Here is a 24,680-nt window from a genome sequence, read left to right on the forward strand (position 1 = left end):
CCAGCACAGGGTTAAAGGAAACCATGTCGGAAGATTAAAGGCGGAGAAGCAGGAGCGAGCGGAGGAGAAGCCGCGTTACATAAAGTTCCCCTCGCTCACCGTTTCCTTATTGGGAAGCAGCTCCTTCCTGATTCTGAAGAAGTTCTTGCCGTACTGCCTGAGGCCCTTCACGAAGCGTTTCTGTGACAGAACAAACAAAACGGGGTGTCAGCAAAGCAAAGCTATCCGCAATCAGCAGAAAACCGCCACAGCCACCCGAATCCCAACCGCGGGGCTCCAGCGGCACCGGCGGGACCTGCGGCGGGCAGACCCGGCGCCCAACCCGAGCCATGAGCCGAGCCCAAGCCCGGGCCAGAGGAAGCCAGGCGACCCACCTGGGAGGGAGAGAAGCTTCTAGCCCTGGCCGGAAGCCCCCCTCCTGGGCCGCAGGAATGTGCGGGGGGAGGGGGCAGCGACCCCGCGGTGGACGGCCCCTGGGAGCCGGGCCTGCCCCACCACCTCTGGCAGGAGAAGCCACTCAAGCCCCCGGAGAACAGCCTGCGCCCCTCCCAGTGCCCCCCATTTAGCCTCAGACTCGCCTGCAGCCAGGCCCTGGGACTTTCACTTTGTCCCACTCCTGCGCGCAATCCCTTCCCCGGCCCGTTCCTCGGGACTCCCAGCCGGGTCCTGCGCAGCGGAGCCGGGCAGCCGCCGGCAAGCGACGCAGTCCGGGGCTGAGCGAGGCCGCCTGCCTGTCACTCGGCGGCTCCACAAAGCGCAGGGCGGCGGCGGCGGGCTGCTCGGCGTGTGACCGCGGCGGGGCCGCGCGGCGCGGGGCGCGGGGCTGGGGCTGCCGCTGCTGCCGGGGGAGGAGGCTGGAGCGCGGTGCGCAGAGCCCAGCTCGGCCACGGGCGGCTGCAAAAGGCGGCCTGGATCGCCGCGCCGCCCGCCGCCGGGACCCAGTGCTCTCCGGCGCCCCGCCCCCGGCCCGACCCTGGCCGCGCAGCTGGAGCTTCCCGCTGGGAGCTGCGATCTCGGGATCAGGAACCTCCAGGCAGCAAAGCACAGAAACTTCGAAGAGAGGGTGCCCGCTAGGAAGGGGCGCTTCCTGGGCTGCTAGACCTGCAGAAACCCCAGGGGCCACGCTTCAGCCTCACGCCCACCACCTCCGGCGCCTGGAAGGCTGGCTGGCTTTGGAGACCCCCCCCCTCAGCCCCTTCCGGAAGAAGTTCGTGGGTGGCTACACCCCGCCTGGCCCAGGCATTTGCTTACACTTCCCAGGGTGCCTTTCCCCAAGTGAAATCCACCAGGAAGCTTCCTACCTTCAGAAGGTCCCCGCCCCTCCCTGGTCTAAAACCTGGGGGCCAGCGGAGTGAAAGGTCTATAAGACCCGTCTGCAACCTTCAGCTCCAGGCCTTGAGGCACTGCGTTTCCTGATCTCACTCCTTGCTAAGATATGACTCACACTGTCAGCTTTCAATAGAATTCATGGTTTCAAGGAAAAAGCTGTCAGGACACGGAAAGGAAGCAAGCTCTTCCCTGGTCTGAGGCATGCCTTCATTCCCTGTCAAAAGCATGGCTCATCTGAGCGGCAGGCCTGCCTTCTTAGCCCTCAGCCGTGCAGACGTCTGCAGTGGGGCCAAGCCCTGCCCGCAGCCACACAGGTGAGCAGCCTGGAAACAGCCCGATAACAAAGGCTGGTGGGTGGAGTTGCCGGGAGGAAGCAACTTATTTTGCTAGTTGATGGCTCAAGAGGAAGAGCCTGTGAACTCCAGCAGGGCTTCAAATTGGCCTGGAAGGGTATAAAGAACATTCTGGGAAATTCAAGGAAGAGAGGAGTGCCAGGCGGTAAGACTGAAGAGGCTGAGAGGACCCCCCACATAGCCAGCAGGCCTCAACTGCAGCCCCCCAGGACTGAGTAAGGACTGCCCAGGGCACGGGAGATTGGGCACAAGCTGGTTCAGGAGGCTGGTGAGAGCCCAGAGCTGACAGGAGGACCAGACCCATAGCCACGCACATCCTAACACCTGCTGCTGCTTGCTCCCCATCCCTCCCCAGTTATTCACTTGAAAGGCAAAATGGGGGGAAGGGGGCTTGGTTCACTCCCCAAATGGCTGCATCAGCAAACCAGATCTGAGCCAGGCCAAAGCCAGGAGCCAGCAATTCCATCCTGGTTTCCTACATGGGGACAGGGTCCTAGGTACATGGGACACCTTCCACAGCTTCCCCAGGTGTGTAAGCAGGAAGTTGGATCAGAAGGGCACAACAGTTGGGATTTAAACTGGCACTCTGATGTGGGATGCCAGCATTGCAAGGGCCAGCTTGCTGTGCTGCACCACAGTGCCAGCCCCTGGAAGCCTTAAGTATTTATTGAGCATATGGGATTTTAAAAAATAATAAAGGTAGCAATGGTCCTTGATGAAACTGTGGGGTTAAGTCATTACAGAGCGTTCTGGGACATTCTCCAGCCAAGCCTAAAGCTGTGAGGACCTCCAGTGCAGCAAAGGATGGCCTGTGGTGGCCTATGGCTGGACAGACGCCATCACTGAGACAAGACAGGGGGCAAGATCAAGAAGGATGCACAACACTGTGAGGGTGGGGAGGGCAGGACTAGCGGCCCCCTTCAAAGACAGGGGACAACAGCAGTGGGTCACGCAGACAGTCTAATACTTGGTTGAGGAAGCCATGGCCAGATTCCAGTTGGGGGAATGCCAGGCGTATGCAGTGGAACACAGGCCTGATGCCAAGCTGCACCCAACAGGTTCACTACAGGAGGGCAGCATGTAAAGAGGGCTAATTCTGAATGTGGTGCAGTGCATGAACCTGAGTTCAGATCTTGCCACTTCCATTCATGATGGACGAGTCCCCAGAACAGAGCAGAACCCCACTTTGCGAACAGCCTCACATACACAAATTCCAAACCCTCTTACTCTAACAAGGAAATACTAGCACAATCCCCATTTTACAAACCAGGAAGCTGACATACAACTCCTCAGAGGCCAAATCATATCCAAACCCCGCACATCACTGTTGCCCTCTGGACACTGCCCTCCAGTGTTCTTTCTAGCACTAGCAATGGCTCTGCACTCTACTGCAGGGCTCAGTACCCAATCACCAACTCCACAGGATTCTCTCCAAGAAGGGTTCCCATCCTACTGCTGGGCTCCAGCTAGCCCTTTTCCCTTTTATCCTAATAACTATCCCAGCATTCCTATTCAGGAGTTATAAGTCTCTGCCAAGGGTGTTCTTGAAGCTGCAGCTTTCATCATGGGCCCAGCACTACTGCACCTGTACCCCCACCTACGAATAGCACATCCACCTCTGCAGGATGTTCATAGCCCTTGCCCCTGAATCCCAAGCCCTCAAGGACCCTGTCTCTGTAGACCTTTCCAGCCGGGTGACCAGGATGCAAACTGGACCACATGGGGACCTTGAACTCCAAAGCCTAGGGAGGATACCTCTACCACTGGTTACAAATCCAAGGTCAAATTTGTCCTGCTATATGACGAAATTTTCCTAACCATTTCCTCCCAAGTCACCATTTGTTTGTATAAGAAGAAACTTATGCATGTGGTATATACACAGGAATTGCAGTATAGCTGAAACTTTTTTACATTCCTACAGCACTGGGGAATTGATGCTCACCAAGATTTGGACATAGAAGCCAATCTTACTGGGCCCGGCATGGTGGCCTAGCAGCTAAAGTCCTTGCCTAGCATGTGCCAGGATCCCATATGGGTGCCGGTTCTAATCCTGGCAGCTCCAATTCCCATCCAGCTCCCTGCTTGTGGCCTGGGAAAGCAGTTGAGGACGGCCCAAAGCGTTGGGACCCTGCATCCACATGGGAGACCTGGAAGAGCTCCTGGCTCCTGGCTTCAGATCGGCGCAGCACTGGCCATTGCAGTCGCTTGGGGAGTGAATCATCAGAGGGAAGATCTTCCTCTCTGTCTTTCCTCCTCTCTGTATATCTGACTTTGTAATGAAAATAAATAAATCTTAAAAAAAAAAAAAAAAGAAGCCAATGTTACGTAAAGCTGTTGCCTGCTCCATTTCTGTTGCAGCTTCCTAATGGCCTGGGAAAGATAGTGGCAGATGGCCCAAGTGTTTGGGTTCTTGCCACACAAGTGGGAGACCTGGAAGAAGTTCTTGGCTCCTGGCTTCAGCCTGGCTCTACTGGCCAGCCATCTAGGGAGTGAACCAACACACAGAGGAGTTTCGCTCTTTCTGTAATTCTTTCAAATAAATATTTTTTATTTTAAAACACAGTGGTGTGTTGGGCCCGGCGGTGTGGCCTAGCGGCTAAAGTCCTTGCCTTGAACACCCCGGGATCCCATATGGGCGCTGGTTCTAATCCCGGCAGCTCCAATTCCCATCCAGCTCCCTGCTTGTGGCCTGGGAAAGCAGTTGAGGATGACCCAATGCATTGGGACCCTGCACCCGCGTGGGAGACCTGGAAGAGGTTCCTGGTTCCCAGATTCGGATCGGCGCACACCGGCCGTTGCGGTTCATTTGGGGAGTGAATCATTGGACGGAAGATCTTCCTCTCTGTCTCTCCTCCTCTGTGTATATCTGGCTGTAATAAGATGAATAAATCTTAAAAAAAAAAAAAAAAAAAAAAAACCACAGTAGTGTGGTAGCACAGAAAAGCTAATCCACCATGGCATTGGCATCCCATGTGAGTTCCAGCTCCAGTCCTGGCTGCTTCGCTTTTGGCCTGAGAAGGCAGCAGAGGATGGCTTAGGTCCTTGGGATTCTGCACCCATACGAGACCCAGAAGCAGCTTCAGACTACCTCAGTTCTGGCCACTGTGGCCATTTGGCGGCGGTGTACCAATGAATGGAAGATCTGTCTCTCCTTCTCTCTTTGTAACTCTTTTAAGTAAAAATAAATATTTAAAAAAAAAAATGAAACAATGGGCCTAGTGGCTAAAGTCCTCCTCGCCTTGAATTTTTCTGGGATCCTATATGGGCACCTGTTCGTGTTCCAACTGCCCTGCTTCCCATCCAGCTCCCTGCTTGTGGTCTGGGAAAGTGGTCGAGGATGATTCAAAGCCTTGAGACCCTGCACCCACGTGAGAGACCCAGAAGAAGCTCCTGGCTTTGGGTCGGCTCAGCTCTAACTTTTGCAGCCACTTGGGGAGTGAACCAGTAGACACAAGATCTTTCTGTATCTCCTTCTTTCTGTATATTCATCTTTTCCAATTAAAAAATCTTAAACATATGAAACCATATGTTAAGGAAAGAACTACTTGGGAGAAGAAACCCAGTTTCACTTTGTAAACAAGTCTTCCCTACCCCTGCCCCAGCTCTCTCAAAATACAATAAAAAATAAGATAAAATATATCTTAAAAAACAAAAAGATTTTGACAAGTGGAACAGATGAAGTAGGTTGTGATAACCACAATGAAAAGAATAATTTAACAGAGTTCAAAAGGGCTAATTTAGGTAAAAAAAAAAAAAAAAAGTTGAAAGGCAGAGTGACACAGAGATCTTCCATCTACTGGTTTAGTCTCCAAATGGCTACAATGACTGTGGCCGGGCTGGGCTGAAACCAGGGTCCAGGAACCACCACCCCCTGCCCCAAGCATCCCAAATGGATGACACAGGCCCAAGTACTCGTGCCATTATCCACTGCCTTCCTGTGAAAAGGTCAGGACATGAACAAGCTCTCCAATGAGGGACGTGGGTGTCACAGGCGGTCAGCCCATTTTGAATGACAAGAATACAGCTGGTCTCTTGGCTCCATGATACCAGAGTCTCCTGTTATTCCTCACACCATCTGGCTTAACTCTTGCACCAACCACTACATGTTGGCAACTCCCTCAGGGGTCTAGGGTTTCTGCTCTCTGAACTTCCTCCCCATGTAACCTCCACTGTTCCTTTGGCTCTAAAGCTCATCCAAGAGTCTCACTGATGTTTCTGAGCCTGAATCTGCAGTCCAGTTCCACGGGGAACACATGGATGACATATGGTGCACACTGATCCACCACTGCCACCAGTTTGTATCAACGACCAAGCTCTCATGTGCTACATAATCTCAACCTCACTTGTTAAGAAGGGGACAGTGAGGAGTAGGTGCAATGGCGTATTCTGCCTGCAGCCTGCATCCTATATGGATGTCAGTTCGTACCCCGGCTGCTCCTCTTCCCATCCAGCTCCCTGCTTGTGGCCTGGGAAAGCAGTCGAGAATGGCCCAAAGCTTTGGGACCCTGCACCCGCGTGGGAGACCTGGGAGAAGATCTTGGATTCAGATTGTTTCTGCTGTAGCCATTGCGGCCATTTGGGGAGCAAACCCACAGATTTCTCTGTCTCTCCTTCTCTTTGTAAATCTGCCTTTCAAACAAAAATATTTTTTTCCCGAAAAAAATGATTAAATAAGTAAATACGTAGGGGGGAAGTGAAAGCATCACAGAGCAGTGTTGTGACGTCTCTATGGAAAGTCACTGGCCTTAAAACCAACAAAGCACCTGCTTCTGGGAGATCAGCCTTTACTTTGTGGCTTACCAGAAATGGAGAGGAGCCTCTAAAATCAAAATAAAGACAAGCCCTTTAGCATCCAGCGATTACGATCTGCCAATAAGGGCAGCAGCCTTCTGAGGCAGCAGGCTCCTTTCCCTCGATGAATTCACCTCTGCAAATAATAGCCTTGACACTCTCAAGACTGACTGACCAACACTATCGACTTATAAACAGATGGGCACTATAAACTGCTCAATGGAAATCCAAGGACAAGGTCTGTTTCTCAGCAGTCTTCCATTGCGAAGCTGAGCTCCAGCATTACCAGTTAAAATTCAAGGCCTCATGAATTATTTCTATGGCCATTAGGTTCTGTCTCTGATAGCATGTTGACGTTAGAACACCAGGACGCTGTGGGTGAGGCAGAAACAGGAACGTGTGGATTACAAGGTAGCACCACCAGTGTGCCAGCAGGCCTGTGTCACACTCCGCAAGGTATGCAGCTTGGCGGGCGCGAGCCTGACGCTGGGAGGCCGGCACCTGCTTCTCCGGTAGGCTTCCTGTCCAGCGGCCCCCACTTGGTGTTCCTTGGGTACTCAACCCAAGTTCTGTTCCATTTCTGTATCCTATCAGCCAGGTGAGATTCAAATGTAAGTGTATATTTATTTATTTATGGCAGTAAGATTATTCTTCATTTTTGTGTTGTAACTTAGTTTATGACCAGACCATATTACCATTTTCAGACAAATCGCAGAAACTTTCCTTTGTTGAGCTGAAACTCCTTGTTACCACCAGAAGTCACCCAACTTTAAGTATCTAGGAAAGAACTAATTCCTGGTTTTAGAAAAGTAGGTATCTGAACCAAGTATCATTAAAGTTGGCTTTAACAGAATCTAGAAGGCATCTCATTTTGGGTACAGTGGATCAGCTCCTGGGATGTATTCTGCCATTAGTACAAGGAGGAGATTCTGACATGGCTGTTCTGACACAGCTACTTTTCAAATGGGAGACACCTTAGGAACGAAACAGTATGCCTGCTTGGAGTGAGAGTCTGGTCTCACACTGAAGACAGCTGCCTGAGTTCCAGTCAGTTCAGCCCTAACTCTAGCTTCTTGCTAAAGTGTACCCAAGAGGCGGTAGATGGTGACTCAAGTGTTTGGGTCCCTAACCTCCATGTGGGAGACCTGGGTTGAATTCCCAGCTCCCAGCGCTTCCCAAGCCAGGGCCCAGAGGCAGGTGGAGAAAGCGTTCCCTTCCCTATCTACCTCTCTGCCTTTCCAATACAGACGTGTGGGTCGCTAGAATCAATGAGATTAGACCCAGGATGGTAGCCTGCGGGTCAGGATGCTGGCATCTCCTATTGGAATGCCAGTTCAATTACTGGTCGCTCTGCTTCCAATCCAGCTTTGTGCCAATCTACCTGGGATACACAGCAGATGATGGCCTTGTGACTGGGTCCCTCCTGGTTTTGGCCTAGCCCAGACTTGACTGCTGTAGCAATTTAGGGAGTAAACAGCAGATGGAAACTCTCTCTTTCTGCCTTTAAAACAAGTAAATCTTTAAAAATATTAAGGTCAAAATGCAGTTACATGCAGCTTACAAAAAACTCAGAAATTCCTCAGGCTGTTGTTGAGCCCTCCACCCACCTTCCAAGGGCGCTGGTCCTCTCCTCCCACCCTGGGTGGGGCAAGGCCAGGGTATGGTACGGAGGTAGCAGCTGGGGCAAGCAGCTTCTCAGCTGACTCCATGGGTCGGCATAAATACATTAACTTTTTGGAAGCATCAGGATACCAAACAGACAGGGCATCACCACTGGAAACAGCACTGGGAAGCGCTGACAGCCAGTGCCCCTGTGTCAAGCACTTTGTTGGGGGCTGCAGAGGCTGCAGAGGCAGGGGGCACCCTTATCGCCTTTTTACAAATGGCAAAACACACCAGATGCCACCACGTCCTTGAACCAGGACTGGGAAGTCAAGGGTGACAAGTGTAAGCCAGCAGGGCGCCTCAGGACTACTGTGGCTGCAGGGGCCACGCGTGGCTGCAGACTACATTTGCCTCTGAAAATTGACAAAAGGACAAATAAAGGTCACAGCCACGCAGCACAATTTGTAATTATCTCAATTTGTTTATCTTTTAAAGTTGGCCATAAAGTGCTTGCTCCATCTAATTTTTAGAAGTTATTCTGTCACTCTGAACTGCCCCTCAGAAGGTCAGGTGTGCCAATGCCCTTGTTCAATGCTCAGCCTCCCAGTATGGCACCCAAGGGGTGCTCAATGTGCCTGTCTACAGCAGGGGGCAGAGCTGAAGAGGGGGGCATAAGCTACCCATATGGCTAAAGTATACCTCTGCATTAACCCCTAGCTGAGAGCTTTCAAAATCAACTCCCTCCCGTGAATCTTAACTAGCATATCACAGTCAGAAACTCACCATGACTTGTGAAAAGTGACTTTTCTCAGTCCTCTTACATAACTGTTTGGCAAACACTATGGGTATTAAAATGACCCCTACTGTGAAAATGGCTCCTTCTGCTCTACCCTGTTTTTGGCACAAAATTTTATGTTAATAACGTATTGAATCGCTAGGGATTGAAGAGCAGACAGATTTGCAAGTAAGCAGTCTACACTTCTCTCAGAGAGAGTCAGAGGGATCCTAAATGTGGGCATTGTTAATGGGTCCGGATACAAACAAGAGTTCCTGATGCCACGCTGCAGAAGAGTGAGCCTCTGCAAGCTGGGCTGTGCACGGTCGTCCCGGGCTTTCCTGCAGCCATGTGGCCCTGCTGGCGGCAGTGCCCATCTCACACATCTGAACACAGGTCCTCCTGCAGGCTTACTGGTGCTATGGCTTTGACAGATATCATGTGACTTTGGTTTAAATTGTTTGTACATTGGGCCTGGCGCGGTGGCCTAGCAGCTAAAGTCCTCACATTGTACACATAGCAGGATCCCATATGGGTGCTGGTTCTAATTCCGGCAGCCCCACTTCCCATCCAGCTCCCTGCCTGTGGCCTGGGAAAGCAGTCGAGGACGGCCCAAAGCTTTGGGACCCTGCACCTGTGTGGGAGACCCAGAAGAGGATCTGGGCTCCTGGTTTTGGACTGGTGCAGCTCCAGCCCTTGAAGTCACTTGGGGAGTGAGTAATCGGATGGAAGATCTTCCTCTCTGTCTCTCATTCTCTCTGTGTATCTGACTTTGTAATAAAAATAAATAAATGTTTTAAAAAAATATTTGTACATTAATGCAAGGTGACCTGAATGAGGCACTGCTTTTTCTTTCTTTTTTTTTTAAGCTTTATTTTATTTTTATAGAAAAGTCAGATATACAAAGAGGAGGAGAGACAGAGAGGAAGATCTTCCATCTGATGATTCACTCCCCAAGTGGCTGCAATGGCTGGAACTGAGCTGATTCAAAGCCAGGAGCCCAGAGCCTCCTCTGGTTCTCCTACGCGGGTGCAGGGTCCCAAGATTTTGGGCCGTGTTCAACTGCCTTCCCAGGCCACAAGCAGGAAGCTGCATGGGAAGCAGGGCTGCCAGGATTAGAACCAGCACCCATATGGGGTCCCGGTGCGTGCTAGGCAAAGACTTCAGCTGTTAGGCTACCACACCAGGTCCCTCCTTTTAAAATAAACATCAGTAGAACCAGTTACCTGAAGAGACCTTCCAGTAAGCTGAAGTTCCCATGATGCTGTTCCTGAGTACTTTACATGTATTTGAAAATTTCCAGAATACCCAGTTAATATTTTAAAGCCACTGAGAGTTTAAAGACAACAAACAAGATAATTTCAAATACTCATCAGATTTTTACCAACAGATCTCAAGTCCCTCTGAGATCTGATCTGTTCCCCTTGCTGACATTTGATCCTGTCCTCCAGTGTCAGAACATGTGGCCTGCACATGGACACAACTATACCCTTCTCACAGCAGGCGGCGGGAGCCACATCCCGTCTCGACATTCTGTCCCCACCTTCCTACTGCACAAGTAACACCTCTTCCTACACCCACTTCCACCGTATTCTCCAATCACCCCTCTGGTCTATGAAGCTTTGCCTTGATTGCTGATTTTTTTTTTCAGTTTTTAAAACCAAAGTACTTATTGCCTAATTGTTGAAATTCCCAAGATGAACTGGATGCAGCAACAGCTGCCCTGAGATTACTGAATTCTTATCACATACATCCTCCTGCACTCTCCATTAGACGCTGAATCCTCCAAGAACCGTGCTGTCCACCTTACATACTCAGAGCTCCAGTGTGTGCCATTAGAGTCCCTTACAGGACTTCAGGCCCACCCTAAGGATACCTCAAATGTCCCATCCTCATCCTTCCCCATTAGAAACGGACACAGGATTAGGCCCACGTGCACGGACATTACAGCTGCAATTTCCACCCCAGAGTCCTGACAACTCTGATGTCCAGCTTCTCTCTCGGTGCCTGTCTCCCTCCCATGACAACTGTCTGCTCTCTGTCCCTGTACCCAACGCCTCTATCAGTTATCACCCTCAGCATTCACTGCTCCTGAGTTTCTTGTTCAATGTGTTTCTTTTTGTTTGGGGGGAATCTGGGCCACACTACCACATGATGGCTACGCAAGTCTCCTCTGCAACCTCACTGTCTCCACAATAGCCCAGTTCTGGGCTTGCCATATAGTGGAAGACTGGAATCCAATTTCGCCTCGCAGGTCCAAACAATGGGCAGTTAATGCCTTCCAACAGCGGTCTAGCCAGCCGAGCTTTGGACTCAGCATGAGGGCTGTGTTCAAGCATTCTGAGAGTAAGCCAGCAGATGAGAGGGGCCCTTTCTCTATCTCCCAAGTAAATAAGTAAGTTTTAGGAGGATCACATGCCCATGGGGAAACTACCTCATGCCGAATGGTTAAAACAGCAACTGAGTGCCTGAGCACAGGCCGCTGAGCCATGCTGTGTCTCTGCTGACGCCCTCTGATCCAGAGGACAAGGCTAAGGACATTGAAGTCCTTTCATTATTGCAGGACTAACAGAACACTGTCACTGGGTGAGCATGACAAACTGTGTCTCCATGAACTTTCACATCAAGAACCAGACTTAAACAGCACTTCCAGCAGCTGCAGACATTCGCTCCGTCAGGGCCACAAGCAGATTAAACTACTCCAAATGTGCACTGGAGGCCCCTGTCACATAGAAGCAGCCATAAGGTGGTTCATCAGCAGGTACTTAAAATTCTCACCTCCCCTAAGGGCTAAGAAAGAAACAAAGGATTGTGGCTTGTCTGGAAGTTACAAGAGAACAAAACAGCAGAGAAGTCTTCAGGGTTGGTTCATGTCTTCGATAGAAACCGTAACTAGACAATGTGCATCAGTGACTGCCCAGAAGAAACAGAATGGGACCCAAAAATGTAAGCCACAAAGGCACATACAGAATTTCTAGTGGTCATATCTTACTCTGTTAAGATTTAGTTTTTGGTTTGGAACATAGACAATGGGCGAGGGGTGAAGAAACAAACAGAGAGATCTATCTATTGCTTCCCTTTTCTGGCTGCCTACAATGGTTGGGGCATAGCCAGGCTAAAGCCAGAAGCCAGGAACTCCACCCAGGTTTCCAACATCGGGGGACACGGACCCCAACACCTGGGGTCTCTTCTGCTGCCTTCACAGGCACATCAGGATGCTAACACCAACAGAAGCATTCTAACTCACTGTGCCGTAACACCAGCCCCCTACCAGCCTTATTTTAAAAGAAACAGGTAAAATTAAGAAAAATAAAATTTAAGATTTATTTATTTTGTTGGCAGGTTTACAGAAAGAAGGAGAGACAGAGAGAAAGATCTTCCATCTGCTAGTTCACTCCTCAAGTCGCTACAACGGCCAGAGCTGAGCCAACCTGAAGCCGGGAGCCAGGAGCTTCTTCCAGTTCTCACAGGCAGGTGGTGCAGGATCCCAAGACTTGGGCCGTCCTCCACTGCATTCCCAGGCTACAGGAAGGGAGCTGGATGGGAAGTGGAGCAGCTGGGATTAGAACTGGAACCCATAAGGGATCCTGGTGTGTACAAGGGGAGGACTTAGCCACTAAGCCATTGTGCTGGGTCCCAATATTTAAAAATATTTTAGACAGTGATTCCAAAACATTTACTTTTCAGCATGTAACCTGAATGGTTGCCATGATGACCGGAAGAGGGCAGAGCCTGCTCCCAGCCCTTTCTCAGGCTACAACCGTGAAGGGACCCTGGAATTCTGGGAAGCCCCTCATGCAGTGGGGTCACTGCTACACCAATGACCACACAAACCAATATTCCCCACCAATTAAAGGCCAAAGCAACTCTGCCTCAGCTTCCGGGTTAAGGGAGTTTCACACTCCCTGCAGTCTCTTCCTAGCTTTTCTTCCCCCTGTGGCTCCTGCCTTCATGTCTGCCTTCCCGCTGCACAGGAAGGGAAGCCGTGACCGTGGTTTCCTAGAATCGAGGCCATCTACATTCTTCTCCTTACTGGAGCAGGTATTCCTTCTCCAGTGTCGGAGAACCTAACAATCTATGTACAAAATTAATTCTTTTCAAAGGTTTATATTCATCCACTTGAAAAGCAGAGCGCCAGCATGGGCGGAGGAGGGAGAGTGCACCATGAACCTCCATTAAGTGCTTCAATCCCCAAATGGCTACAACAGCCAGGGGTGAGCCCAACCAAAGCCTGGAGCTCAAAACTCTTGAGTCTCCTACATGGGTGGGCAGAGACCCAAGCCCTTGGGCCATCTTCCCACTGCCTCCCAGGATGCATTAGCAGGGAGCTGAATCTGAGGCTGGGACTACATCAGCACAGGGATATGTCCAAAGCAGCCATAAAACACTGTACCACGTACAAATGAAATATTTCATATTCTTTCATTTTCAGAAATATTTATTTTTAATTTTTTAAAACATTTATTTTGTATTGCAAGATATACAGATAGGAGGAGAGACAGAGAGGAAGATCTTCCATCAGCTGGTTCACTCCCCAAGTGACCACAACAGCCAGAGCTGAGTTGATCTGAAGCCAGGGGCCAGGAGCGTCTTCTGGGTCTCCCAGGCAGGCTCAGGAATCCAAAGCTTTGGGCCGTCCTCGACTGCTTCCCCAGGTCACAAGCAAGGAGCTGAATGGGAAGTGGGGCTGTCAGGATTAGAACCGGCACCCACATGAGATCTCGACATGTTCAAAGTGAGGACTTTAGCTGCTAGGCCACCATGCCAGGCCCAGAAATAATATTTTTTAAAAGATTTATTTATTTTTATTGGAAAGGTAGATTTACAGAGAGAAGAAGACAGGACAGAATAATCTTTCATCCAAGTGACCACAATGGCCAGAGCTAAGCTGATCCAGAGCCAGGAGCTTCTTCCAGGTTTCCATGCTTTGGGCCATCCTCCACTGCTTTCCCAGGCCACAAGCAAGGAGCTAGCGGGGAAGTGTAACAGCCAGGACACAAACTGGCACCCATGTGGGATTCTAGCATGCGCAAGGTAAGGATTTAGCCACTGAGCCATTGCACTGGGCCAGACAGTGTCTTTTACACTGAGTCAGTATAAGGACCAGCTCGTATCTGCTGCTCTCTAGCCATATGATTACTGACTACCATACTGGAAAGTACAAGTCTAGAACAACCCTTACTTCTTCATAAAAGAATAAAATATACCCAAAGCACTGAAAGTTTTCTATTAATGTAATAACTATACCATTGGAATTGTGGACCTTGAGAGCTTGTTTGGAGGTTCTAGCAGGGGAGTGCAGCTACTCGTATACCCTTGACTGAAGACCGGTCCTCCTCTAGCGGGGATGGTCGTCCTCCTTGACTGAGTGCACAGCTTCGGGAGGGATGCACATGGAGCGGTGAGGGAGGAAGGGGACACCTGCCTAGCCAGCCACATCAGCTGAATCAACCCTGGCGATCAATGGAGTGACAGATGTAGCAGCCAGATTACCCTCACATCCACCACTGGAATTATGGATAATGATAACACCCATGCTCCCCAAACACAGGCCTGTTACTTCAAATTAAGTCACTGTGTCTTTCAAGAGAACATACCCAAATCACAAAGGTGTTCTGCTCTGCTTTTCTAATGGGAAGTGTAGGCTCTGATACGTGCCAGGGGCTTGCTCCAGCTCCTGCCACACAGGACTCACCAACTTGTCTCCTGCTAAAGCAGAATTGTTCTCATTAACTTGGTTCACTTAGGAATGCTCTCCTAAAAGGAGGAAAATCCATTATCCCTCCAGGAAATGCAATGCGGGGTGGCTGAGGGGGAGATGACCCTAATTACAAAAGCCAAACACAGTCACTAGACACAGCCTCTTCTTCCCAGTGGCTAGTGTCTTCTTTCCATGAGGGATACATGCAGGGTGACCATCATGGTCACAGGTCTCATGGGGACAGTTCTCAGGGCAGGCATGGGTAATGGGCCCCACCACAAAGCTGTTCTTTTCGGCTTTTGTTTGGAACAGTACTGTTCCTGAGATACCTCTCTTACTGAAAATAAGGGATTAAGGGAGCACAATGCAGCTGTGTGTAAATTACACACGGAGGTTAGCTGTGTATATTCATAAGGAATACAGATAGACACTGGGCATGTACATATGTTGTGGCACATGTAGAGTATAAGGTACATTTCAAACACTGGACAGGAAGATGCTCAGGCTGCTGCTAAGCCATGCTGGGATTCCTCTCCCACACCCAAGGCCCCAGAAAAGGCATTCTCTTCATCCTTACTGGCAATGTGAAAGAAATGATCCCAGACACTAATGAAGGAAACGCCTCAGCAGCGATGTTACATCTCATCTTAACAGGAAAGATAAATCAATGTAACGTAATTTACAGATAAAGGTTATAATAACAAAATTCTGGAGAAGGTAGCAAGACAATGTAGCACATAGAAAGAGGCAAAAAGTGGTACGGTGGAGGTTGAGAATCAGCAGCAGCTCTCTCGCTTGTCCTCTCAATGGGTGGGACATGTACACCCACTGCACTGACTACTAAGACACCCACGAAACGAGCACATGGGAAGCCAGAGGCTTTGGCCTTTATGACACTTTTTTTTTAAGTTCTAGATTCACAGCAAAAACCAGCACAAGAACAGAGATTTCCCACATACTTGAATTTCTGGATGTTTCCACTGAGTTAAAAAGAAAAGAAAAGAAAGAAAAGCGATTGGCCTCTCAGCCTTGCAGCATTAAATCAAGCACACAGCAGGCATTAGGAAAGCTGAGCTCCAGTGCCAGACACGAGTTCTTCAGGCCTCACAGCTCATTTCAGGCAAACCACGAACATTCCCTGGGCCTGGATTTCCCACAGAAAGATGACACACCAGAATTCAATGTACGACAAGAAGCTTTCAGCATGCTCTCTTAAAATATTGAGGGACTGGGCCCGGCACAGTGGCCTCAGTGGCTAAATTCCTCACTTTGCACGCACCAGGGCACCAGTTTGTGTCCCCGCTGCCCCACTTCCCTTCCAGTTCCCTGCTTGTGGCCTAGAAAAGCAGTAGAATTCAGGCCTGGTGGTTTGGCCTAGCGGCTAAGGTCCTCGCCTTGAACGCCCCGGGATCCCATATGGTAGCCGGTTCTAATCCCGGCAGCCCTGCTTCCCATCTGGCTCCCTGCTTGTGGCCTGGGAAGGTAGTCGATGACAGCCTAAGGCTTTGCGACCCTGCACCCGTGTGGGAGACCTGGAGGAGGTTCTCGGTTCCCGGCTTTGGGTCGGCACAGCACTGGCCGTTGTACTCACTTGGGGAGTGAATCATTGGATGGCAGATCTTCCTCTCTGTATATCTGACTTTGTAATAAAAATAAATAAATCTTAAAAAAAAGAAAAGCAGTAGAATTAAAGAAAAAAAATTAACAAACCAACAAAGCAACTATGTTAACGTGCAGCCATGTGGGGAGACAAATGAGAGCAAGTGCATTATAGGATCCAAATTTTTCTTTAAAAGTTTTCCAACAATATCATCAAATTAATCTTCCTTTCTTTTCTCTTCCTTCCTTTCTTTTCCTTTTTCCTATTTTTTTAAGTGTGGTTTGTATAAATTCCCAGGAAAGAAAGAAAGAGAGAGAGAGAGAGAGAGAGAGAGAGAAAGAAAGAAAGAAAGAAAGAAAGGAAGGAAGGAAGGAAGGAAGGAAGGAAGGAAGAAAGAAAGAAAGAAAGAAAGAAAGAAAGAAAGAAAGAAAGAAAGAAAGAAAGAGGTCTATTTCTGAAGCTTGGGTTTACTGTGCTTACAGTTCCAACAATAAATCATCTCCCAATCTGGGCTTGGAAAAGCACCGGCCATGGTTTGATTGCTCCAGCCCCAGGTTGCCAAGCAACCAATATAAGGGGGTCTGAGCACGGCTGACAGATAGCCAAGTGGCTGAAACAGCAGACTTCTCTGTGTCAAAAATGCATCCCAGAGAGCCACTTGCCTACCTCTGCTCTCTGCTAAACACTACATGATCGTAAAATTAAAATCAAAAGGCTACAGTAATCAAAACGTGCTTCCTGCTCAATTACTAATTCTGACAAAGCTGTGGGGAGGCCCACTCACACAGTGTAAGACAGCAGAAACGTGGTACTGTAAATGAGATGAACTCAGAGAAACCTGATCTATATGCAATCAACTGCCTCAGGAAACACCAGAAAGAAAATAATGGATGTTAAGATGTTACAAAAAAAATGTCAAACAATAAGCAGCCACTTGTCAAGATTACTTCATAGAAGCAAAACTATAGTCAATTGTTGTGAAACACAATCTGGAGGCAAAGTCTCTCAGGCTAGTGGGTGCAGTTCCTGATAAAGGAGCCACCAGCCATAACCCCATAACCCAGAAGCCTCACCCCAGGCAGTGCCTGGAGGATTCCCTTCAAGTGCATCACAGGCAGGGTTAGCACCCTTAGTACAATGGCTGATAAAACCAGGTCTAATTCCAGCTGAGTAGGAGCCACAGCGGCAACCAGCATCACCATTACACCATGTCTGTCCAGGAAGCCATGGCCACTTCTGCAATGCTTGGCAGAGGCCAGCACTCACAACATAGTCCTACCCTTCGGCAGCCAGGCAAACCTTAACCCCTTCAAAACAAGAACAGTTTACAAACACCCAAGATAAAATAGATGGAACTGCAAAAAATCAGTTGCACTGAAATTCCACCTTGCTATGCCAACACCGTGCTTTGCTAACACGTTGAACAACATGACTTAGTGGAGGTTGTCTAATCTGGGGGACCCAGGAGCATTTGTTCTGTCTGCTCCGTAATGTGTGCTCCTGTCATGAACCCCTGGAGGGTGTGGTCACTGAGATTTCCCTCACGTCATCACCAGCACAGGGTGGTTCCCTGCCTCCAGCTCCTGGGGCCTGCCTGCTCCCCAGTACCAGCCAGGTCCTCGAGGGCCCGGCACACAGGGCTTGTAGCTCGAGAGTATACAAACAATGTGTGTGTGTGGGGGTGTGTGCAGACATAAAGTCTCTGACAGTCAGCGAGTCTAGGAATCATTTTCTTAACTCTCATCAGCCTAACCAGGGGCTCAACTCCTCAAGGGAGGCACAGATTCCCACCCCCACATTCCTCATTCATTTCATAAAAGCAGAAGCACTCACTGGTCCTGGGGTACTCAGCAAAGGGAATTCAAAGCAATTCTGTCCACTGTTCCTTGTAGGCCAGTGTCCACCGCTAGGTAAGAGAGGAAAAGCCCCTACAAGCCAGCGTCTTTACAACTCTGCTTCCATCTGGGCTCCAGTTCAATGTCTGGCTGCTCCATGCTGTATCCAGCTCCTTACTAATGCACCTGGGAAAGTGACAGAAGATGGCCCAAGTGCTCGAAGCCTGTACCCACACAGCAGGCCTGGAAAAAGCTCTAGGCTCTTGGCTTTGTCTGACCCAGCCCCAGCCAACGCGGTCTTTTGGGGCATGAACCAAAGGATGGAATATAACTCTTTGTGCAAATCTGTCTTTTTAATAAACAAAATAAATCTTTTAAAATCTCCTAAAAAATCTTTTAAAAATGTTTTTAAAAAGATTTTATTATTGAAGAGTCAATTTCACAGAGAAAAGGAGAGACACAGAAAGATCTTCCATGTACTGGTTTGGTTCTTCCTAAGTGGCTGCAACCTTTAGGTCTCCCACACAGGTGCAGGGTCCCAAAACTTTGGGCCATCTTCTACTGCTTTCCCAGGGAACAAGCAGGGAGCTGGATGGGAAGTGGAGCAGCGGGACTAGAACAAGAGTCCATATGGGATCCTGGCTACACATGAAGGGGGAGGATTAGCCAATTATGCCATTGCACTAGCCCTAAAATACATTTTTTCTTTTAAAGAAAACTGAACAAAGCCCTAGTGGAAGTATCAGCTGAATCAGGACTAAAAATTATGTCTGAAAACTAAATATATTCTTGGCATTGTTACAAAAGAAATTAAAATACCTGAGTGACACCTCAAAGCTACCATTTCCATCTACTTCATATAAATGAGGCTTCTGGGTGTTTACATCCATAAACAAATGAAGACCATGGATAAAATCGATACAGAATAGGACCTCTTTCTTTTCTTTTTAAGATTTATTTTTCTTAATTGCAAAATTAGACATATACAGAGGAGAGACTGAGAGAAAGATCTTCTGTCCATTGATTCACTCCTGCTAGGGCTGAGCCAATCCAAAGCCAGGAGCCTGGAGCTTCATCTGGGTCTCCCATGCGGGTGCAGGGTCCCAAGGCTTTGGGCCATCCTCGACTGCTTTCCCAGGCCACAGGCAGGGAGCTGGATGGGAAGTGGGGCTGCCGGGACTAGAACTGGCTCCCGTATGGGATCCTGGGGCGTTCAAGGCGAGGATTCCGCCATTAGGTTACCACACAGGACACTCTTTCTTTTTTAAAAGCAGATTTGCAGAGAGGAGAGACAGAAAGATGCTTCATCTGCTGGTTCACTCCCCAAACAGCTACAGCTGAAGTTCTTCTGGGTCTGCCAAGTAGGTACAGGGTTCCAAGGACTTGGGCCATCTTCCACTGCTTTCCCTTAAGCAGGCAGCTGCAGGGGAAGCAGAATAGCTAGGACATGAAGCAGCAGCTATAAAGGATGCCAGCACTTGAAAGTGGAGATTGGCTAGTAGAGCCATCACACTGGCCCCAGAAACTTTTTCTAACTCTAAGTAACACTCACCCAAAAACAAATGTAGTTAAAAACCCAGTCCATTTTGTCTTCAACAACCATTAAGCAAACATTGAAACTGTGTCAACATTTGCAATACTGTGTGCTGCCTGATTCACAGTGTTCTAATACTTGTTACAACATAAATGGAGCTCATCCTCTTGGTACTTGGACATATTTTTGTTGCAGGGAAGTATGAAAGAGTGGTCTGACAGCAGAATCTCAAACACAAAATCCATAAGCTTAGAATAAAGGCCCTGGGGAAGCAGAATGAAATAGACATTAGAGGAAAAATATTTGAAAAAAAAAAAACCATTCATGCATTTTAAATATAGATGACAATGAGTATAAATCACTACAGAATTTAAGAAAAAAATCGCTGGGTACATATAAAGAGATACAACTATTTTCTTTTAACCAACTTTTTAGATTTATTTACTTTTATTGGAAGATGGATACCCAGAGAGGAACTGAGACACGAGAACCTTCCAACCGTTGATCGACTCCCCAAGCGGCTGCAACAGTCAAACTGAACCGATCTGAAGCCAGGAACCTGGAGCTTCTTCCAGGTCTCCCACGAGGGTGCAGGGTCCCAAGGCTTTTGGCCATCCTCGACTGTTTTCCCAGGCCACAAGCAGACACATGGTTTCCTAAAATCCTTGTGAGAGCGCACGGTGGTGGGGGTTAACCATATACCTGCCAAAGGCAACTGCAGTAATTCTCTGCAGCTTCAATTCTCTGTCCCTATCTCAGGCATGTATACTGGAATTCTGGTTTTATCTAATAGAGTCAAACTAGAACAACTCCAAACACTTTCCAGAACCAAGACAACCACAAAAAGGAGGCCCCGCACTGTGTGAAGACTGTTCCACCAAGGCACAGGCATGGACAGCAAACTGCCTATCTGAACTGCAAACTCTGTGTGTGGCAAATGAAGGGCTCCATGCTTGGTGGGCCCGAGATCTCCTCTCAGTCCAAGGGAGATCCTGTGTGCAACTGCATCTGCGAGGATCACAGTAAGATGTGGTAGTTACGCCCACCCTGCACACCTGCCACAAGCCAGGCACCTGCTTCCTCAGTTTACAAAGGCCCTTCTTGACCTGAAAGGAGTCCATCACCATATTACAGACTCACCCCTCAAAGCAGGACACTGCCTGGTCCCTGTGGCAGGTACACTTGCACAGGATAAGAATTTAATGAGTGTTTCTTCCAGGAAATGTCTATCATTGAAACCCGAGCCTTTCAGAATTGGAATAAGCCTAAGTATTCAGTTAATACTTTTTATTTCTTGGAAAGCAAACTGATGACTTGGCCAGGACATGTCAACTGTTTTGTGGCATGGACTCAACCAGAAAGTGGCTTCACCAACACTGGTCTTCCCAGCAGAATCACCAGTACATGGCTTTCCACCTTTAGATGAGGAGCAATTCAAGAAAAGTAGATACAAAGGGAGCAAGCACAAGAAGGTGGAGGGAAGGAACTCGTTACAATGGCACACTGAAGGCTAACAGGACAGTCAGTGAGTGCTGGGAGGAAACTCTCGGACTGCAGCCCCAGGGCGGTGTGTTTTTCTTCCCTGGGCTGATTCAGGGCACCCATGTGATGGTACAGTGAACTAAGCTGGCACCACAATGCCAATAATGCAGCACCCTGTTAATGTGTTGAGAAAGGCAGCATAAGATGGCCCAGTGTCTGGGTCTTTGCTAAAGGCAGAAGACCCCGACGGAGTTCCAGTCTGCAAGCTTTGACCTGGTCTAGCTCTGGCTGTGATGGTATGAACCAGTAGATGGAAGATATCTCTCTCTCTCTCTCTCTCTCTCTTCCTGCCTGCCTTTCCATAACTGTGCTTTTCAAATAATATATATATATGTGTGTATATATATATATATTATTTTAAAGATTTATTTGTTTTAATTACGAGGAGGAGAGACAGAGAGGAAGATCTTCCATCCGATGATTCACTCCCCAAGTGAGCGCAGCAGCTGGTGCTATGCCGATCCGCAGCCGGGAACCAGGAACTTCCTCTAGGTATCCCACACGGGTGCAGGGTCCTAAGGCTTTGGGTCGTCCTCCACTGCTTTCCCAGGCTACCAGCAGGGAGTTGGATGAGAAAGTGGAGCTGCTGGGATTAGAACCGGCGCCCATATGGGATCCCTGTGTGTTCAAGGCGAGGACTTTAGCAGCTAGGCCACACTGCTGTGGCCCACAAATAATATATTTTTAAACTTGGGAGACAGCCCTGAGAGCAGCCTTCTCCCAGGCTATGGAAAACGGGTCATACTGACTGGCAGCAACTGGAATCGGTGGGAAAAAATCCTCCTAGCCTGATAAAGGATGAAAGCAATTGTCTTCACAAAGAGGAAATGATCAGCAGCTCATCAGGGTTCTCCATGTCATGCTCTGTTTGGGCACCTCTGGTCTGTGACAGACATAGGACATGGAGGAAGCATCACAAAGAAGGAAAGTCCAGAGACACTCCAGGTGCTAAAGAAGTGCCAGCCTCTCCTGGTGGCCAGCACTTGCTGCTTTAGCACCCTGACCTCACACCAACTGTCTACTCCCATCTTTCAACTGAGTTTATGACAAGGACAGCTTGAGTCCCATAATTCCCCAAGTAATACGGGTGCAGCTACTGACAGCTCAGACAGCACAGAAATGGAATCCAGGCCCCGCCCTTCCTACCTCCTCTTCCGAGATGCAGGAAGCCAGCTTTGGAAACTCCTTGTTTGCCTGAACAGCCCCTCCTGCAGTGCCATTCAAGTTAACTGACAGCAAGGAAACAGCTCCAGAGCCTTGGAGCACCTGGCCCTTCTGGTCTCCTACTGTATTACTTTAGGTTAATTAACTACAGGGAAATGTTGGGCTCTGGCAGCTCCCTTCCCGCCTCCAGCAACTTAATTAATTCAATGCATGGAAATTCTCTCCTATATGGCTGGAAGTGGAGAGCTGAAAAAGGCCCGACTTCCAAGTGGCTCCTAGAGTCTTTCAAGAGCTGCTGTCACCAAACTTGGCGGATAGACCCCTGACATCTGACATTTGTGTCAGGTGTGATCCTTTGCACACTCTACAACACTCACATTTAAATACAATCATTTCTTGTCTCCTGTTCAACACCATCTTACTAATTTCAATGAACCCTTCCCATGACCTCCCATCTACTTTTAGCTATTCCTTTTCCTCATTGTTTGCAACCATGCTTCTGGTTACAAAGTCTCGGAATTTCTTCCCAGGCATACTCTTTCCGCAGCTTCTTCAGACCCTAGCTCTGCCACATCCTAGCTGAGACCCTGGACAAGCAAATTGAACTCTTCAGGTCCAGGCTCCTAAAACGTGAACTCTCCTAGTAAATCAGAAAGTTTCTTGGCCATCTTCTCAACACACAGTCTCCTGGTCTCCCCTAGAGCAGGCACTTCTGACTCACAACTACATGAAGGGTGTCAGCAGCTCACTCCCTTGTGTACAAACACAAAACATGAATGTCCCTTTCCCCTTGGCCTTGCTGCGCACCCATCAATGAGGCTTCTCCAAACAGGCCAGCAATGTTGCAGCAAGAACCTGGCTGGGTCCAGAGCAGGCTCTACAAACACTACTTCTTGGTCTGGGAAGGTGCTGGCTCCGTGGCTTCCTTGGCTGTAAATGGCTGTGTGAGTGGCAATTCACCCTGGTGCTCAGAGTAGCACCTGGCTTCTCTCTCAGTGAACAAGTCCTCCCAATTCCTATCTTTCCTCTTGCTTTTTTCTTGTTCCGTCTACTTCAATTCTTCCCTGTCTTGGTTGCACAGTAGTGCCCCATGGTTCTGGCTGCAGTCCACATGAATTAAATCTGAATCTTTGTGGTGGGAGCTACATATCTTTTCTGTGTCTTAGGTTATTTATCTGATTCCAGTGTGCCCTAGGTTGAGAACAACTGCCATTAGTGTGTAGCTCACAGTAGCTTTGACTAGGCCTCGCTCATTATCCAGGTGTGGGGTTCACAAGCACAAGGTCACAGACGCCAGGTCGTGCACCAGAGACTGTGACCTCTGCCTCTGGGGCGCCCCCACCGACTTCAGTGGGCAGCCAAGCTGGACAAACTCTCCCCTTCCTATTCTGTCCACCACATACTATTACCAGAGACATCCACAAAGACTATGCTGGTTTCACCGTTCCCATTATTCTTTATTTTCTATGGAGGTAACATACACTTCTCCACCCCGAGCAGGAGGCCCTGAGTCAGCTATCTTAGGCACTCCTCCACTCATCAACTTGACTCCAACTGGGAATCCCACTACCAATCAGACACCCACATTCCTCCTGATCAACTCCTCTTGGTGAAATCCTACCAGCCTTTCACGGCTCTTCTCCAACAATACCTCCTCCACAATGCACTGTCATCCCCTACCCAGTAGTGGTAAGCAGCTGTCCGCCTCCTGCACCACCATCAGGAGCAGAAGGGGCTTTAGAGAAGGGTTCCATCTTGTGGCTGTCACCTCCTCTTTAGGCTGGCTGTGGTACAACACTAATTCAAGTGCTCATTCACACCACTGCTGAAATCAAGTCAGCCTTGGCTGCCTCAAGCACGCCACCAAGTCACCTGCCACACTGCTCAGCCATCATCAAGGTGACCCCTGCAGAGATCTGTGCAAACAACATGCACCACAACATGCACTGAAAGCTAGCGATGTTCTTTTCCCTTCATATAGGGAATTAATTTATTTAGTTTCCAAAAAACTAAGCCAAATTAAAAAAATAATCCTGTGAAAGAAGAACAAAGTTACATGAACTGAGGGGTCAACTAGTGGACAATAATTGGACAGAAGTGTTCCGCTGGCAGTCTAGGGGCCCCTACACAGAGCAGGCATGGAAGCAACGAGAAGTCAGTTCAGTCTAACATGAAAAATAGTCCTTCTTCCCAATATATATGCTTCTTAACATAAGCCTAAAGTTCCTGAAGAAACAGACAGAACGACGCCTTTGCCACCATCCCCATGTAAAGACACTCAGGGGCAGCAGAGCCCCCCGTCACAGGTGCACAAGCTCCCAGCTCCAGGATGTGCGGACACCTGCAGGGACTTCAAAGCCGAGGAAAGTCAAAGGGAGTGGCTGACACTTACTACTCCCCCGGATGTGTTTGCAGCTGGACCACACAGCTCAAAAGGTGCTGAGAAGCAAA

At 48.9% G+C, this 24,680-nt stretch overlaps 1 protein-coding gene across 9 annotated transcripts in view; it reads right to left on the bottom strand.

Moving 5' to 3' along the window:
• RERE (arginine-glutamic acid dipeptide repeats) overlaps positions 1-24,680 on the bottom strand; it is a 375,029-nt gene that overhangs the window by 52,187 nt on the left and 298,162 nt on the right. For all 9 annotated transcript variants that reach the window (XM_058674765.1, XM_058674761.1, XM_058674739.1 and 6 more), the window contains one exon: positions 100-180. In XM_058674765.1, coding sequence (XP_058530748.1) covers positions 100-180 — 81 coding nt within the window. The remainder of the gene's footprint in view (positions 1-99; positions 181-24,680) is intronic.

This window comes from Ochotona princeps, chromosome 2 (assembly GCF_030435755.1).
Source record: "Ochotona princeps isolate mOchPri1 chromosome 2, mOchPri1.hap1, whole genome shotgun sequence".
NCBI classification, from domain to species: Eukaryota; Metazoa; Chordata; class Mammalia; order Lagomorpha; family Ochotonidae; genus Ochotona; species Ochotona princeps.